At 41.7% G+C, this 17,617-nt stretch overlaps 1 protein-coding gene across 4 annotated transcripts in view; it reads right to left on the reverse strand.

The window, feature by feature from the left end:
- Positions 1-16,953, reverse strand: part of TMEM183A (transmembrane protein 183A) — a 32,575-nt gene extending 15,622 nt beyond the window's left edge. For 2 of the 4 annotated variants that reach the window (XM_073615650.1, XM_073615649.1), the window contains exons 1-5: positions 16,591-16,868; positions 14,873-14,962; positions 12,627-12,785; positions 4,675-4,837; positions 1,820-2,000 (exon numbers count right to left, since the gene is read on the reverse strand). In XM_073615650.1, coding sequence (XP_073471751.1) covers positions 1,820-2,000; positions 4,675-4,837; positions 12,627-12,785; positions 14,873-14,962; positions 16,591-16,669 — 672 coding nt within the window. In that variant the 5' untranslated portion in view covers positions 16,670-16,868. Of the gene's footprint in view, positions 1-1,819; positions 2,001-4,674; positions 4,838-12,626; positions 12,786-14,872; positions 14,963-16,590; positions 16,870-16,910 lie in introns of those variants that run through there. The other 2 variants (XM_073615648.1, XM_073615647.1) reach the window with 2 other exon arrangements.
- Between the last annotated feature and the right edge of the window lie 664 nt (positions 16,954-17,617).

Raw genomic sequence — 17,617 nt, forward strand, 5'->3', positions numbered from 1 at the left:
TTACAATTGTACTGTACAGGTGATCTGTTATTCAGAGGAACATGCAACGGTATTGCAGAACAGCCCTGATCCTCTTTTTTTTGGGTCCCCTGCCAGTAGTCCTGGCTCTCCCCCCCCCCCCCATGAGTGCCCCCCAATAGCAAGCCTCTTGCTATGGGGGCTCCCGAGTCACGCTCCTGTGAATGGACATTGTCCATGCACACACACAGCATAGCTAGGCCCGGTACTCACAATTTACTAGGAATGATAAAAAAAAAAAACCCCTTCTCTTCTCAGAATTCTATTGTTTGTTGCCAAACCAGGTTCTCCTGTTTACAGGGATCTTGACTGGTTTTTGTTTCCAGTGAAAAATGTACACGTCTGTCAACACTCCACAGGGTGACTTCAGGAGGTTGATCAACTCACCAGTTATGTAACTCTGTGGCCATGCATGCAACTTCCTCACACATTTTAAGTATGGCTTAAGGCTGTCTATGTTAACATTACAAAGTTTTTACAGTAGAAATTTAGTGTAGTCCACAAGCTGCTAAAATGCAAAAAATAAAAAAAGGGCAAATCCACTAGGGTTCAGCTTAGATTATGAAGCATGAGAGCCATGGCTTATGCAATGCATGAAAGCTTTACCTTAGTCCCCCCAAGCACCACCAGAATTTTTTGGCTAGGAAGCGCTTCAGGCAGTACACCAATGCTCTTTTAACGTGACACAAAGGTTCATGCAATTATAAATACTTCTGGGGGTGCATTTTACTCCAGTTAAATTGTACAAAATGGGCATCTTAAATCCTCATTGCAGTAAACGCTCCGGGGACCAGATCCATCTCATTTGGCAGTGCCCCAATTAACACAATTATTGGGTGGGAATATGGAATACGATAAATGCTGCATTTCAGATCTCCATTCCGCTGACCCCTTTTGGGCATCTTAGATGATTTCTAACTAACTACCCGCATTACAGAAGCTGTATCTAGAGCCCTCTTTCAAGTCCGGAGAGTTGTACTTAGGGATTGGAAGTCTACCGATCTCCTGTCTCATAAGGAATGGGTACAATGTATGGGTGAGACTCTTAGACTGGAGAAGTACATCTTCCGGGACAGGAGATGCCCCCGCAAATTTGAAAAATTTTTGGGGTTACTGGCTAGACACCCCAGGTCTGAGTCCCAAAGAACTGGTGATGGACAGGTAACTTATTGGTTAAGTTTTGTCTCCCCAAACCAAACTATAATGTTCGTCTGTGATAGAGGCAAGCTAGCCTTGTACCAGTGTGCTCGTCATACATTGTATGAGTGGTTTTCTGAGTATGATCAAGAGGCTCTATTGGAATTGTTGTAATTTTTTATTTGTATGCTTATATTTTTTCAATAAAACTTTATTGAAATAAAAAAATAAAAAATAATGAATGTCTTGGCTAAAGCAACTTTTGGGACCAGTGATCTTTGTATCACCTGCATTATAGCAGCAGATCAAACAGCCCCATGAACAAAAAGAGGGCCGAAATACAAAAATACAGCAACTCTGATATGTTATACAGCACAGAGGACCTCTAGTGGATGATGACAATGCTACAGCACATCAAACAGTCCTCCTGCATTGAGGCTGCAACCATTCGTTGTTTTATTACTATTTTTGACAAAAACAGCAAATTGAATTGGTAGAATTGGCTTGAAACAAGGTCAGGTGCTGGTATGAGAAGAAGATACATATAAATGTTTCTCACTTTCACTGGCAACATGCATTTCATTACAAAATCCTTGTTTAATTATCGTGTCATGACACTGCATAAATTAGGAAAAGACATACAAATCAAAAACAAAACACTTACTTTTGAATTCAGTAAAGTGCTGGGAGTTGACTCAGGTAATGTTGGATTTTTAGCAACTCTTGAACTAAACGGTTCGTACATGTGGTAAAAGGAACGTATAACACATGCACGTAAAGATCTCAGCCTGTACATACACTCTGGAAGAAGACGAATGGGAAGGTAGGTGCTCGTTCTGTAATGTCTGCAAAAATTGTGAAATCATGTAAAAATAGCATAAAACTAAAATTTTATTTCCCCTTTTACCTCACATTCTTAAGGTAACTAATACAGAGATATGGATTTCAAGTCCAACCTAGGTTTCACTACATAAAACACATTTCCGTTAAAGGGCCAGTTCACACCAGAACGCAGGGCAGAAAACCAACGTTCTATGTGCATCTTCCACAGTGTTCAAATCCCACTGCACTTGTGATCAGCAGTAGGTGTGTCAGTGCAATACTAACACCCCAAATGCGATCCGGCTGCTCTGCATTTTGTAAAAGTAATGCAAGCACTACTTTTGTGACAGTCCAATGCAATTTCAGCGCATTCAAACGAATGGGCTAAAATCACACTGCAATTGGATCGCATGTGAATCACACAGGAACGTACAGCATGTTCCTGTGTGATTCCTGGTGCGACTGTGAACCGGCCCTAAAGTACTATTTTGAAAGCATTTCCATGGTATTTCTTTTAAAACATACATATAATACGTAAGACAAAGACAACTATTCTCTTTAATCTAAAGATCAGGCAGTCTCTCTTTACATGGAAAATAATTTTACTTATCCCTGTTGGCCCGAAAGGTATTTGATATGAAAGAAACTATTTTTTTTAACCTGCATGCACTCAGTGCATGACTTGAGCATTTACAGATTTTTCCATTACTTCTTTGCAATACATTGTTCTGCACATACAGCCCGGCGTACAAGCAAATGGCTGTACGCATGTAAATGTTGATTTTGTGCATCAGCATTTATCTGAACGCGCATGTACAACTAATTTCCTGAACACAAAACTATTTATGTGGTCTCGGAAACGCATTCTAAAATCAATTACACACTAAGGCTTCACGTACACTGGACGTTTGACAACCTCTTCTGAACGTTGTAACTTAACAGCTAGGAACTAAGCACACAGGCATAGCATTTAAAAGTATCAAGTCCTGGACTACATATTAGCTTGTCTTCTCTTGATTTGTGTTATAAATTTGAATATTCATATTTATGGACAACCAATTTAGTGCTTTTCTGGCAATGAGTGGATTGCCACTGGCAACTCCATATACTTTGTGGCTCCAGCAGCAATTCGTCAATTTTCTGTGCAGAAGTTCAAAATCATATACCAGTCAAAATCTTATAGGATTTAAAATCTGCTCACTTCCTGCAAGCTCAGCTTGTCCATTACCCCCCCCCCCCCCCCAAGAATGGCATCATCACTGGCAGGCTGGGTTTACAGTACTACAGGACTGAGTGCTGCTGGGTGGGGATAACCACTTATGTACAGGGACAATTTTTTCATTTTCTGCACACGTTAAAATTTGCAATTTTTTTGCTAGAAGTTACAGTAAACCTCCCAAAAAGTATATATTTTCTCAAAGCAGCAATCCTGGAGAATAAAAGTGGTAGGTGCAATTTATGTTAGATATTTGCGCAGGTATTTCTTTAACACCTACTGTATTTTCAGGAAAAAAATACACTAAAATGAATTATAGTACACAATATTCTTGTTAAATATTAAGGATTGGGTTGCATCGAGTAAATGGATACCAAACATGTCAAGTCTTAAAAGTGTGCATGCCTGTGGAATCGCAAAAAACTATGGTACAAAAAATTCTTTATAAGTGACGCTTTAAAAATGTTTACCAGTTATACATTTAGCATTACGGCCCTAGAATTATTGCCCTCACTCTGATGTTTGCAATGAAACCTCGCATGTGTGTCACAATTGAGGTTTACATATACATGCTCACCCTGCGCTGCACCTTTTTAATGGCGTGTGTGCAGGGGTGCTATAAATAAAAAAATAAAATAAATAAAAAATAATAATTTGGGAAAAAAAAAAAAAAAAGTCTTAGTCTGTAGGGTTCAATATTGAGTAGGCCCACCCTTTGCAGCTATAACAGCTTCAACTCTTCTGGGAAGGCTGTCCACAAGGTTTAGGAGTGTGTTTATGGGAATGTTTGACCTTGCTTCCAGAAGCGCATTTGTGAGGTCAGGCACTGATGTTGGACAAGAAGGCTCACAGTCTCCACTCTAATTCATCCCAAAGGTGTTCTATCGAGTTGAGGCCAGGACTCTGTGCAGGTAAGTCAAGTTCCCCCGCCCCAAATTCGCTCATTCATGTCTTTATGGACCTTGCTTTCCTGAATTTCCCTTAAAAAAAAGGCCATGCTACATTAAAAAAAAAAAAAAAAAAAAATCATACAAATATTTTTTTTAATGACCTGTCCTCCAAAAAGTGATATTTCAGTTATAGGTGGAAATGGGATAGGCAGACACACGCACTTGTTTCTTTTAACTAAGGATTGCAGCCAAGAGACCTTCCAGTAATTATTCCTACTTATAAGTGAGCTCTCTTTGGAATTCTGGGCGTTTTCACCCACCATGGTTGTTGTCACTCCTTCTGCATAAAAGTAAAATAAATTATACATATAGGAAGAAGCGTGTGATGGCTGCTGGAAATAAAAGATTAGAGAATTGAAGAAATTAGGTCTTGCCACTTAAGTCCTCAAGAATTAAAAAGATAAATAAACTTTAGGTGGTTTACCTACTTGGCATGTACCAAAATCTGAAATATCAGTCTTGGGGGGACTTGTTCCTTAGGGTGAATAAAATATAAGCTGCATAAATAATATTCTACACTACTTATCACACCTTTTGTACAATCTCATCCAAAAGACAGCAGTGCAAGTAACGGTCCAAGCTTTCTTACAAATAAGAGCAAATGTCAAAACATCTTCAGGTCTTATGTAGTTGGAAAGGACAAGCCAAATGTCAATAGTATAGTCGCCTCCAGTTGTGTCTTCTAAAAATGTTTCTGAAAAACAAAATACATATTTGTTCATACCAATTTATTCTAGAACACCTTCAGGCTTCACAACCATTTCCTACTGCGCATGTGCGAGTCGTGCTGAGCTTTTTGAATGGTCACCCTGTCTTCTGGGAACTGTGCATTTATTTTGGAGCCTGTAAAGCATTGCACCAGCGATCAGCAGATCACTGGTGCCATGCAGGTCTCCTGCAGATCTGTCAGCCCATACAGGCAAGCAGATACACGGACAGGAAAAAAAATCGATGAACCACAGCCCCATGGTAGTTCATTGAGAACTACAGGCCGACAGCCACAAAAGATGTTGGGGCTTGTAGTTCATTCACACACAGAGCTGGCTACTTTGACAGGTGGTGAGGAGGCAATGTGACCGTCTATTTTAACCCAATTTTTGCCAAACAAGCGCTTGAATAGGTCGCGTTTGGTGGGCTTTCCGGCCACAGATTGCAATTTGTTGGATAGTTTTTGCTGCGGGCGGGAAGCAAAGCATAGCAACTGTGGCATGGAAACACTTCCATTCACTGCCACTGCAGCTTAAGCGGAAGGGGCAGTTGGGTGCAATAAAAAGTGGCTTACCCACATATTTTTAAACACCCCTCCAACCGCTAGTCTAAATGAGGCCTAATAGAGGGTACACAAATCAGTGCTGGTTGTCACCCCTATTGCATTTTACTGAAAAATAAAATTTGTTGCAATCTCTGACCTCCTGCAAAAAGTTTCCCAAAACTTCTTGAGCTGATATAAGGGGAAATCTCCCCTAAAAGCACAGAGATGACAAAACACTGCTAGAAGTTCTATGCCTTCCCCACTCTGTTCAAAGCTAAAGAAAAAGAAAACCTAGTATGTAGTAAAGATAGGTCATGACAGGAATTATCAAAGAGAATGGTGGCAGTTTGCTGGCATTTAAGGCAAAGTGTCCGACAGGACTGCCATCATTAATATTAGGGAGTTGTTATGGACACGTATTCCTTTGACATTGGAAAGAAAAAAAAAAAAATTGATATATTAGAACTTACCAGTACTTATATGTTGTAGCTACATTGGTTTTCACTTATCAGGCTATTTTCATTAACCGGTTCCCGACTGGCCCACGCAGATATACTGTGGCAGAACGGCTCCCCTGGGCGAAATTCCGCACGGGTACGTCCTACCCTTTTTCGGTCACCGCACGGCGGGGGAGACCCGATGCGCATGGCTGACGGGCACGCACACAAGCGCCAGCACGGGATTTGTGTGTGTAAATACACAAATCCCTGTGCTGTCAGGGAAGAGGAAACATATCGTTTGTTCCTACTAAGGAAAAACGATAAGTCTCCTCTCCTAGTCACTCACATCCCCACACAGTTAGAACACACAATTAACCCCTTGATCGCCCCCTAGTGTTAACCCCTTCCCTGCCAATGACAATTACACAGTAATCAGTGCATTTTTATAGCACTGATCTCTGTATAATTGTCAATGGTCCCAAAAAAGTGTCAAAAGTGTCTGATCTGTCTGTCGCAGTACTGCTAAAAATCACAGATCAAAGCCATTACTAGCAAAAAAAAAATAATAAAAATGCCATAAATCTTTCCCATAGTTTGTAGATACTATAACTTTTGCGCAAACCAATCAATATACGCTTACTGCGATTTTTTACCAAAAATATGTAAAAGAATATATATTGGCCTAAACTGATGAAGAAATTTTTTTTAAAAACATTTTTGGGGATATTTATTATAGCAAAAAGTAAAAAATAGTTTTTTTTTTTTCAAAATTGTCGCTTTTTTTGTTTATAACGCAAACAAAAATCGCAAGAGGTGATCAAATACCAAAGAAAGCTCTATTTGTGGGTAAAAAGGATGCAAATTTAGTTTGTTTACAGCATTGCATAACCGTGCAAAGTTAAAGTGACGCAGTGCCAAACTGTAAAAAGTGCTCTGGTCAGGAAGGGGGTAAAATCTTTTGGGGCTGAAGTGGTTAAGTACAAAAAATACCTGTTAAACCACTTCAGCTCTCACACCTGTATACCCCCCCCCCCCAATTGTACGAGCACAATTTTTACATTCCTGCTTTGAACCCACTTGGCAGCAATATTCTCATTATTTAAGATGGGGGGTAAAAAAAAAAAAAAAAAAAAGTACAACGATCAGCCATAACATTATGACTAATGACAGGTAAAGTGAATAAAATTGTGGCTACAATGGCACCTGTGGCTCTTGTGGAATGGTCCCAGTCCGCAGTGGTCAGGACCTACCAAAAGGGATCCAATGAAGGAAAACCGGCCAACTGCTGACTGGCCAAGGCTCAGGAATGCACGTGGGGAGTGAAGGTTGGCTCAAGTAGCATGATCCAATAGAAGTGCTACTGTAGCTCAAATAGCTGAAAAGTTAATGTGTGTGATGGAAAAATCTGGACAGCCGCACTCCGGATTAGAAAAGTGAAAAATAAAATCCTCTTTATTGAAAAAGTAATAACATGATTAAAATCCGTACATGGCTTTGTTGGGATAATGCAGCATAACCGCTAACGCGTTTCACGCTCCCATAGAGCGCTTACTCATAGCTGGTTTGTACAAAAGTGATCACAACTTATATACACATAATTTATCTACCACATGACTACATATTGATTATCTGATTTGAAACAGCTGATCGTTAGTCTGTGTGGGGTCTTTTTGGCATAGATGTGATTGGATGTGCGTCCTATAGTGGATTCACTAATGAAGACATGAATATATAAATGAAATGTATTCATATTGGCAAATGTCAACATATATAAATAATAAAAAATTCTATTCAAGGTTTTTGAAAAACATGTTTGTTATTTTTCAAAACCACAATAATGAGATGGGTGCTGGAATTTGACGTTCAAACGTATAAATTATCATACGGATAGGCGCAAGTATGGGCAAACTATGTGAGCTGGTGGCTGCGGTATAATGTAAACGGTGTATAGGATGAGAATTGGAATTAGGTCTATATGCATGTGATAAAAAGATGTGCATCCAACACCACTATCAGTGTCTACAAGAAAAGACTAAATATGTGTGTATGGTGCATAAATATATGCCTAGGAGAGTGGGTAGACTCTCATTTACAGCCAATAGCCACCAGTCTCCCTGGTTACATAAAAGATACAAACGATTTATTGAACAAACTGCAAGACATTAAATGGGAAGACAATTATAGATGGATCAGCTGTGATGTATCTAGTTTGTACTCTAGTATCCCACATCATCTGGGGATCCAGGCAGTCACTTATTTTCTTAGAAAAACAGGCAAACTCTCTTTGATTTTACAAGAGTTCATTGTACAAGCCCTGGAGTACCTTTTAACACACAATTTTTTTATGTTTGATGGGGACTATTTTCTCCAGAAATGCGGGGCCTCTATGGGAGCCAAATTTTCCCCCTCACTGGCCAATATTTATATGGGCTGGTGGGAGAGGTCCCGCATCTTTGGACCAAATAGTCCCCGCCGCAAAGATACGGTCTTTTTCTGTCGCTTCATAGACGACCTGTTATTTATTACATCAGATAGAGAAGCTAATTTGGATATCTGGCTGGCATATTTCAATGACAATTCATTAAACTTAAAATTTACGGGAAATCTGCAATCCAGATCTATAGAATTCCTTGATGTGCAACTGGTGGGGTCCGGTGATGCGATTCAATCCAGTCTGTACAGAAAACCTCTCAGTGGCAACACTCTACTTAGAGCTGACTCTGCACACCCTAAACACACCATCAGAGGCATTCCATATAGCCAGTTTTTAAGGTTAAAGCGCCTATGTAGCTCTCCTGATGCTTTTGAGGCTGAAGCCAAAAGCATGGCAAACAGGTTTAAAGCTCGTGGCTATAAAGAAACATCAATACAAAAAGCACTCAACACAGTAAGATCCATCCCAAGACCTTCACTTGTAAAGAAAAAACCAGCTAGAAACATTCAACAGAGAAGGGACATGTCCCCTAGAATCCCGGTATTCTCTACTCCATACAGCTCAGAATTTAATACAATCAAGAAAATTATCATGAAACACCTTCCTGTTTTGTATAATGACCCTATATATAGTAACATCCTTTCTAAAGGGATCAAGGTTGTATCCCGCAGAGCACCCACATTGGGACGTTCACTGTCTCCCAGTTTGTTCTCAACCAACCGAACAAAATCCAATTGGCTCAATTTCACAGGCAATTTCAAGTGTGGAATAAAAACTTGTAATTACTGCAGGTACATTAAAACGGGTCAACTCATAAAATCATGCAGCAATCAAAAAGAATTCTCGATCCCCGTGTTCATTAATTGTAACACCAAATTTGTGGTATATGTTATCACATGCACCAGTTGCCAGGTACAATATGTTGGACGCACAACACGGCGTCTCAGAGACAGGTTACATGATCACCTGTATAATATTGAGAAGGAGATCTTAACTAATGTATCAAAGCACTGGGTTTACACACACCACAAAGACACTTCCAGTTTAACTATTCAGGGCATTGAGAAAATCATCACACCAGTGAGAGGAGGTGACAGATTCCAGTTACTGTGCAAACGAGAAGTCCTTTGGATATTCTCGTTAGACACCAGGATTCCACGGGGGTTAAACTTTGAGTGGGACGTTTCACATTTCTATGAATAAAACAACATTGAAGCTATATCCCCGAGCAATACATCTGTAACCCTTTCCTCCCAACTTTTTCCTTGATTACACATCCACATTCCTTTTTTGGTGGATGATGGAGCAAATATCAATATATCAGTTCCCTTTTTTACACATATCCCCAGTAACCGATACATTTTATTGGGCTACACACACTCCAATCCATACGAGCAAATGACTAGTGATATGCATATATGTTTTCATTTAAAAGAAACAATTTACTATATCTTTTGCATTCACTGTCACTTGAATCTCGTTTCTAATTAGACATTATTGTTTGATGGTAGCTGCAGGTAGACCATAACACTAAAGCTGGCCATACACCGTGCAATCTTCTTGTCCAATTTTCTTTGGATTTGCCTTCAGCTGTGTGGTAGAAGGGCCTGCCTGATTGCATACAAGTTGAGGGTGTTTGGGTTTGGCCTCCTATTGTATGGTTTTGGTGAATCTAGACCAGAGTTGCCCGGGAGAATTGTATGGTGTATGGCTAGCCTAACTTTGCACAAATGTTTTTTACCACATGTGTACATGGTTCATTACCTTTTTTGCAAGGTTCCCATGTGTTTTGAGTTGATTTAAGAGCTGTGGTCTTCAAAGAGGTAGATTAGTTGTTTATTTCACATAGTAATTGGTTTAGTGAGATTGTTACTTATCTATTGATATAAACACATATATTGGAAGAACCTGTCATATGGTCACTGCCAATATTATACTATGTATAAAAAGAATAGAGACAGGTGCATAAACACTGCACTTTGTCCCATTTTTATCTACCTCATATAGTTCTGCCCATACACTTGAAGACAACTCATCGAGAGATGTGATTGCTTCAAAGAAAGACGTTCAGCAACGTTAATGTTGTTACCTGATTGGGATTAATGCATCCCATACGGAGTGATGCAAGGTTTTAAATGAGCACTTTTGTGAAGCTGGAGTGGCGGGGTTATCAGAGAGTGATAAGTTTCACAATCCTTTATATGTTGCAAAGAATAATATTCACACATGTAGGAATTGAAGCAAAAGCATTTATTCACACATAGACTCCTGTAAATCAGGAGACTTTTGGTCGCATTATTGCGACAGGACGCCAGTTTCCTGCCCAGCTTCCAATTCACATATGTCACCACGTTTTTTGAAAGTTGAAATCATCATGCATATACACATACACACACATATAAAGAATTGCTTTTCATCATCATTTTTATCTTTATGTCGTAAAAAAAAAAAAAAAAAAAAAAAAAAAAAAAAATTTTTGCATATATTTATGCACCATACACACATATTTAGTCTTTTCTTGTAGACACTGATAGTGGTGTTGGATGCACATCTTTTTATCACATGCATATAGACCTAATTCCAATTCTCATCCTATACACCGTTTACATTATACCGCAGCCACCAGCTCACATAGTTTGCCCATACTTGCGCCTATCCGTATGATAATTTATACGTTTGAACGTCAAATTCCAGCACCCATCTCATTATTGTGGTTTTGAAAAATAACAAACATGTTTTTCAAAAACCTTGAATAGAATTTTTTATTATTTATATATGTTGACATTTGCCAATATGAATACATTTCATTTATATATTCATGTCTTCATTAGTGAATCCACTATAGGACGCACATCCAATCACATCTATGCCAAAAAGACCCCACACAGACTAACGATCAGCTGTTTCAAATCAGATAATCAATATGTAGTCATGTGGTAGATAAATTATGTGTATATAAGTTGTGATCACTTTTGTACAAACCAGCTATGAGTAAGCGCTCTATGGGAGCGTGAAACGCGTTAGCGGTTATGCTGCATTATCCCAACAAAGCCATGTACGGATTTTAATCATGTTATTACTTTTTCAATAAAGAGGATTTTATTTTTCACTTTTCTAATCCGGAGTGCGGCTGTCCAGATTTTTCCATCACACACATACCATTGGAATAGCAATTGCCGGCACCTGGGGCTCTCACAATCATCCACATAGCGGAGGACGGGAAGCTTGAACCCGATCACCTAGAGCGGTGGTAATTATCCTGTTTAGCTGAAAAGTTAATGCTGGTTCCCGTAGAAAGGTGTCAGAGCACACAATTTTAGGTGTATAGGATGGCGTAGTCGCAGACCAGTTAAGGTGCCCATGCTGACCTATGTCCACAGCCAAAAGCACCTACAATGGGCATGTGATTATCAAAACTGAACCCCAAGCAATGGAAGAAGGTTGCCTGGTCTGATCATTTCAAGAATCGTTTGAGGAACAAAACAAGTTTGAGGTGTTGACTTGGCCTCTAAATTCTCCAGATCTAAGTCCAATTGAACATCTGTAGAATGTGCTGCAAAAACAAGTCGGATCCATGGAGGACCCACCTAGGAACTTACAATACTTAAAGGATCTGCTACTGACGGCTTGGTGCTAGATACCACAGCATACCTTCCGAGGTCCAGTGGAGTACAAGCCCTGAAGGGTCAGGATGTTTTGGTAGCAAAAAAGGGGAGCTACTCAAAAATAGGTGTGCGGTCATAAAGCTATGGCTAATCCATTTAATGGAAAATTTGGAGGCCAAGTAAACACCTTGAACTCGACGTTGTGTTCCCCAAACCATTCTTGAACCATTTTTGCAGTGTGGTAGGGCATCTTATCCTGCTGAAAGAGGCCACTGCCATCAGGGAATACAGTTTCTATGAAGGGATGTAATGGTCAACAAAAATGTTTAGGTAGGTGGTTTCCCGGCAGAACATTGCCCAAAGCATCACACTGCCTCCTTCACATACTGCATCCTGGTGCCATCGCTTTCCCACATGATGTAAAAGAAAATGTGATTCATCAGACCAGGCCACCTTCTTCCATTGCTCCATGCTCCAGTTCTGAAGCAGACGATTTCTGGCTGTGGACATAGGTTGGCACGTGCACCTTGACTTGTCTTAGGATACGTAACCCCATACACAAACCGCGATGCCCATTTTTTCTGCTTTCAAAAATTTCAACTTCAGGGACAACATGTTTACTGGCTGACTAATATAGCCCACTTACTTTCAGATGCAGCAATGTAATGAGATAATCAGAGTTATTCGTGTAACCTGTCAATGGTCAAAAAGTTATGGCTGATCAGTGTGTAAAAATTTGTGAACTTCCTTACCTTTATGTTTTTTACTTTTCTTTTTTCTACAAGTATCATTTAGATTTTCACTATCTTCCAGTTCATCGCTGCTCCCATAGGGTTGTCCATTCTCTGATAATATAGATAACCCATCTTCAGTAGGCACTTGGGAAGCTTCAAGACCACAAAGTGCTTTCACTATTGCAGGAAGAGTAAAAAGAGAATGGATCACTTTGCTATAGCACGATAAAAAGCATGCTCTCTTTTAAAGATCATTCCTAAGACCCTAGGATCAAAATGGCAAAGGACAGAACATAAGAACAACCACTGGTGAGATAATTACAAAGGCAGACATCACCTGCAGTTTCACGCTCACCATATAATCTCCTTTAGCTCTACCATCAACTAGGACTGGATATAGAATGACTGGATAAATAGGTTTGTGGTCCTTTTATAAAGTTTTGGTAACTCTAAAGGAGATTATACAGACTGTAAAATGTAAGGCAGCCTTTACAACTGGTGGCCTCTAAACTGCCTGACCGAACATCAACAGATTCAGATACTTACGCTAGTTGTATATATTTAGTTTATTTTGCATACAATAGCAAATGATTAGAGTCTCTGTCGGGTGTTTAAAAAGAACACTGGCATCCCATTAAAATTGTCATTGATTCAAATACCTGAAACGTGTCAATCATCTCCTAGCCATGCCTAGTCCTGCATATTGCTTTTTGGATCGACTGTACTACATTAGTTATTGAAACTCTCCTGCTGTGAACTGCAGTGGCATGGAGGGGGAGCAAGTGAGACGCAAATGAGAGGATTTGTCTTAATCAAGGGAGTTTTTGGTTAACTTTATGAGGTTTGTTACAATATACCTTTGCTCTATGAACAGTGCCGACCTATGTTAAACAAACAGTACTACATCATGTGGGTGCAAATGCTTGAAAAAATAAAGTGCTAATAAAAAATGCAAAACGCTGGCACTTTGGAGGACTGTGGAGCTGAATTTTGCACTTATTTCAGAATGTCTTTATAGTAACATTAATTGCACAGCATGCTGGCACTTTGTGTGGAAGACTGTAGAATTTAACTTTGCATTTATTGTAGATTTTTTTTTTATAGCAATTCATTTTTGGTTTGCATTTTTTATTAGCACTTTATTTTTTCAAGCATTTGCACCCACATGTGATGTAGCACTGTTTGTTTAACATAGGTCAGCACTGTTCATAGAGAAAAGTATATTGTAACACCCCTTAATAGGCAGTATAGCACAGCTGCTTTAACCTGCAATTCCCATTTATCCAAAGCGCTGGTGAATTTTATCATTTATTTCATGAGGTTTGTGTATTACATAGTAACTTAAAGTGGAACGTTGGTCAGAAAACTAAATCTTGCTAGATCACTTCAGGCTGGCCCTTTTGCATGTATAGCTTTGTAAACCATTCAAATAAGGGCTACTGTTGAAAATACAGTAATACACAGTCTCTCTCTCTTGTAGAGGCCGATCTACTGACAGCTTTAAAGCAGAATTAAACCTCCCATCCTTAAGGCCCCTTTTACACTGACGGACCCTTGGGGTCCGCCTGTCAGTTCTTCATTGTTCCCTATTGCGTGGCGAATATCAGAGGACATGTGTCTGCTGACACCCGATCCATCCAGCGGATCGGATGACAGTTGGATGGAAACAGACAGGCAGTCCATTTCCATTCGACCATCCCATAGAGAAGAGTGGCTGTGTCCATGTCCGCTTTGCATAGCAGAGCAGATACAGACCCGTCATCCGCCTGCTCAGTGGACAGATCCCTCGCTGAGCAGGTGGATCTGCATTGTCTGCAAGGGGCCTAACAACCAAGGAACCTGCTTCTATTTGATCCGCAACTGCCATGGTGCTGCACATGTGATCATTTATGACACCAGCCATTGATGGTTAGACAGTTTCGTTGGGAACACGAGCACATGTAACAGTTAGCAATGCCGGCATTGCAGGAATGTAACTATTTTTGGAACCTTTGAATTAATGGGTTTAGTTCTGCTTTATGATTTGCTGCTGTTCAGTGGGCTCTGGGCCCCTCTGTTTAATTGCAATTTGCAGGCAGATTTCTTGTCACTTACCATGTGATCAACAATTGGGACACGGGCAACAACAAACACCTAACAAAAGAGACTAACATTTGCCAAAATAAATGGCTTTAGCCCAAGATCTACTTAAAGGATCAATTAGAACCTGCCATTGTGTAATCAATATCAGAACAACCTGTCTCAATCACCTGACATGCACTCACCTTCTTTTTGAACAGCATTGGCCACCGCCTTTTTTATTCTTCCAGATTTCACAACTGCTGGATCTGAATTTGCGTAATCTGCCACAGTAACTGAAAACAAATAAGTCCATTCACATCAATGTCAATTTCCCAGCAGTGGAAACACAGATAAACCTGTAGTATACATACTATTTGTTGCATAAGTCAACCATATTTACAAATACGTAGTAGGATATAACCAAATGAAACTATGGAAATGGGGAAGAGTAACAACAATTCTATACAAAAAAAGCACAATTTAAAAAGGAGTGCACAGAACATTCTCCATAGGACACTGCAGTGTTTACTTCACACTGTGCATGCATTTTAGGAACATCTAAAAAAACTGCAAACCATAGTGTGGAGACTGGTGTCCTTCAGAGTGTCCTCTATAAAACTTTACAAGGAGCCCACCATGATAGGGGGAGATGCTGAGCCCAATCTCATTTGGAACTCTTAAGCAAGCAAAATGCACATGTATAAAGAACAATCCTGTACTTTATAAATGTGACTTTTTTTTTAAAGTAGTGATATGACAGAGATAAGGCCATTCTGTTTTATGAATAGGCCTCAAAGTGTTAGGTTGCCAATCGATCTTCCTATCCTCACGTGATTTGTAGAAGAACCAAGACCTGCCACATTCTTACAGAGTCAACATTACTGACAATATAACCAAGATTTCTTGATAATCAAAAACATTACTGCCAGCTCAGATCTTCATTGACTGTCAGGAGTATTGTAGGGAAAGGACCATTTGCTGCTTGCGTTCAAGTGGCTTACTACATCTACACCCTTATCAGGTTTCCCCTATAGCCTTTTCCAATTTGGAGTCCCTTGCACCTTATGTGTCCTGTTAACACTGTCCCCTTATGTTAGTCTTGTGCCTTTGTGTGTCCCTGTTAGCCGTGTCCATTCACCTGTCCACTGTCAGCCCAGTGTCAATCTGAAGATATGTGGTGTGCTGGCAAATATCTACATTGTTGTTCCCTGTCAGTCTTGTCCCCTTTCCAGGCCCCCCTATGTGTTCCCCGTTAGTATTGTCCCCCCCCACAAGTCCACGTCAGTCTTGTCCCTCCCCCCCACGAGTCCACGTCAGTCTTGTCCCTCCCCCCCACGAGTCCACGTCAGTCTTGTCCCTCCCCCCACGAGTCCACGTCAGTCTTGTCCCTCCCCCGAGTCCCCATTAGTCTTGCCCCCCCCCACAGTCCCCATTAGTCTTGCCCCCCCCCACGAGTCCCCGTCAGTCTTGCCCCCCCCCCGAGTCCCCGTCAGTCTTGCCCCCCCCCCGAGTCCCGTCAGTCTTGCCCCCCCCCCCCCGAGTCCCATCAGTCTTGCCCCCCCCCCCCCCCCGAGTCCCGTCAGTCTTGCCCCCCCCCCCCGAGTCCCCGTTAGTCTCGTCTCCCCCCACGAGTGCCCATTAGTCTCGTCTCCCCCCCCCCACGAGTCCCGTCAGTCTTGCCCCCCCCACGAGTCCCCGTTAGTCTTGCGCCCCCCCCCCCACGAGTCCCCGTTAGTCTTGCGCCACCCCCCACGAGTCCCCGTTAGTCTTGCGCCACCCCCCACGAGTCCATATAGTTCTCTGGTAATCTCCCTTTCGACCTCATGGAGTTCAGGAGGTCCCCTGGCCAGCTATGATCCAGGATGGGAGATATGATTAGAGCCGGGCTCAGGTGTCAGATCCACGTGCTCCTCCCTCTCACCTCTGTGGGCGCTTACATCATCGGCCCGATACTTCAGCCGTTTTCTGTTCCCTTTCCTGGGCATCCCTTTCCTAGGCATGCTGCAGCTTGACAAGTGAGGAGGTCACACGAGCTGTGGTGAGGGGGTGCCGGCCCGGGCCATGACTACAAACCATGGAACGGGCAAAGGAATGGAGGAGAAGGTAACAAATTGTGCCGGGATCTTCGGCCATCATGGAACTACGTCACCCCAGCACGTCATGACGAGTCTGACCTGGAAGTGCTCCTACTTCCGCCAACTACTGCAACCCGCATTGGATGGTAAACTGCACAGGACTCACCTGACTGGGGCGTGTTCACTACCGCCATGTCCTCCCATAGAAACATTGGAGGAGGGGACTCGTGTGTCTCCTTGTAGTCCTCACTTCACCAAACGAGTGCTGTGCTTCTTCTACAATGTCCTGCTGCTGCTGCCATCACATACAATTTGGTAGGAGTGTATATATGTAATGATGTGATTAGAAGATTCATCAAAGAATTGACAATATGATCACAGATACCTCCCAACTTGAGAATGAGGGACGTTTCAGGGAGATAAGTGACCTGTAGCACGCTAAGCAAAAAAGTGGGTGTGGCCAAACATGATAGGAGGAGGGTGCATGGAAGGCAGAAAGAAGTACTATGGTACATGGAAGCAGGGCAGCCATCAAAAATTGTGGGGCCACTGACACAGCTTTAGCGCTAGTGCGGCCCCCCCTCCAGCCTGACCACTAACATTTCCCAGGGCCCACCCACTAGCCGACCCACTGAATCCTCCCACTATCCATCACACCAAATCCTTCAGTGCCTCAGCCCCCCTCACACCTGTATGATCTCAACCCCCTCACACCTGTACGCTCTCAGCCCCCCTCACCTGTACGCTCTCAGCCCCCCTCACACCTGTACGCTCTCAGCCCCCCTCACACCTGTACGCTCTCAGCCCCCCTCACACCTGTACGCTCTCAGCGCCCCTCACACCTGTATGCTCTTAACCCCCCTTACACCTGTA

Source organism: Aquarana catesbeiana, linkage group LG02 (assembly GCF_042186555.1).
Source record: "Aquarana catesbeiana isolate 2022-GZ linkage group LG02, ASM4218655v1, whole genome shotgun sequence".
Classification (NCBI taxonomy): domain Eukaryota; kingdom Metazoa; phylum Chordata; class Amphibia; order Anura; family Ranidae; genus Aquarana; species Aquarana catesbeiana.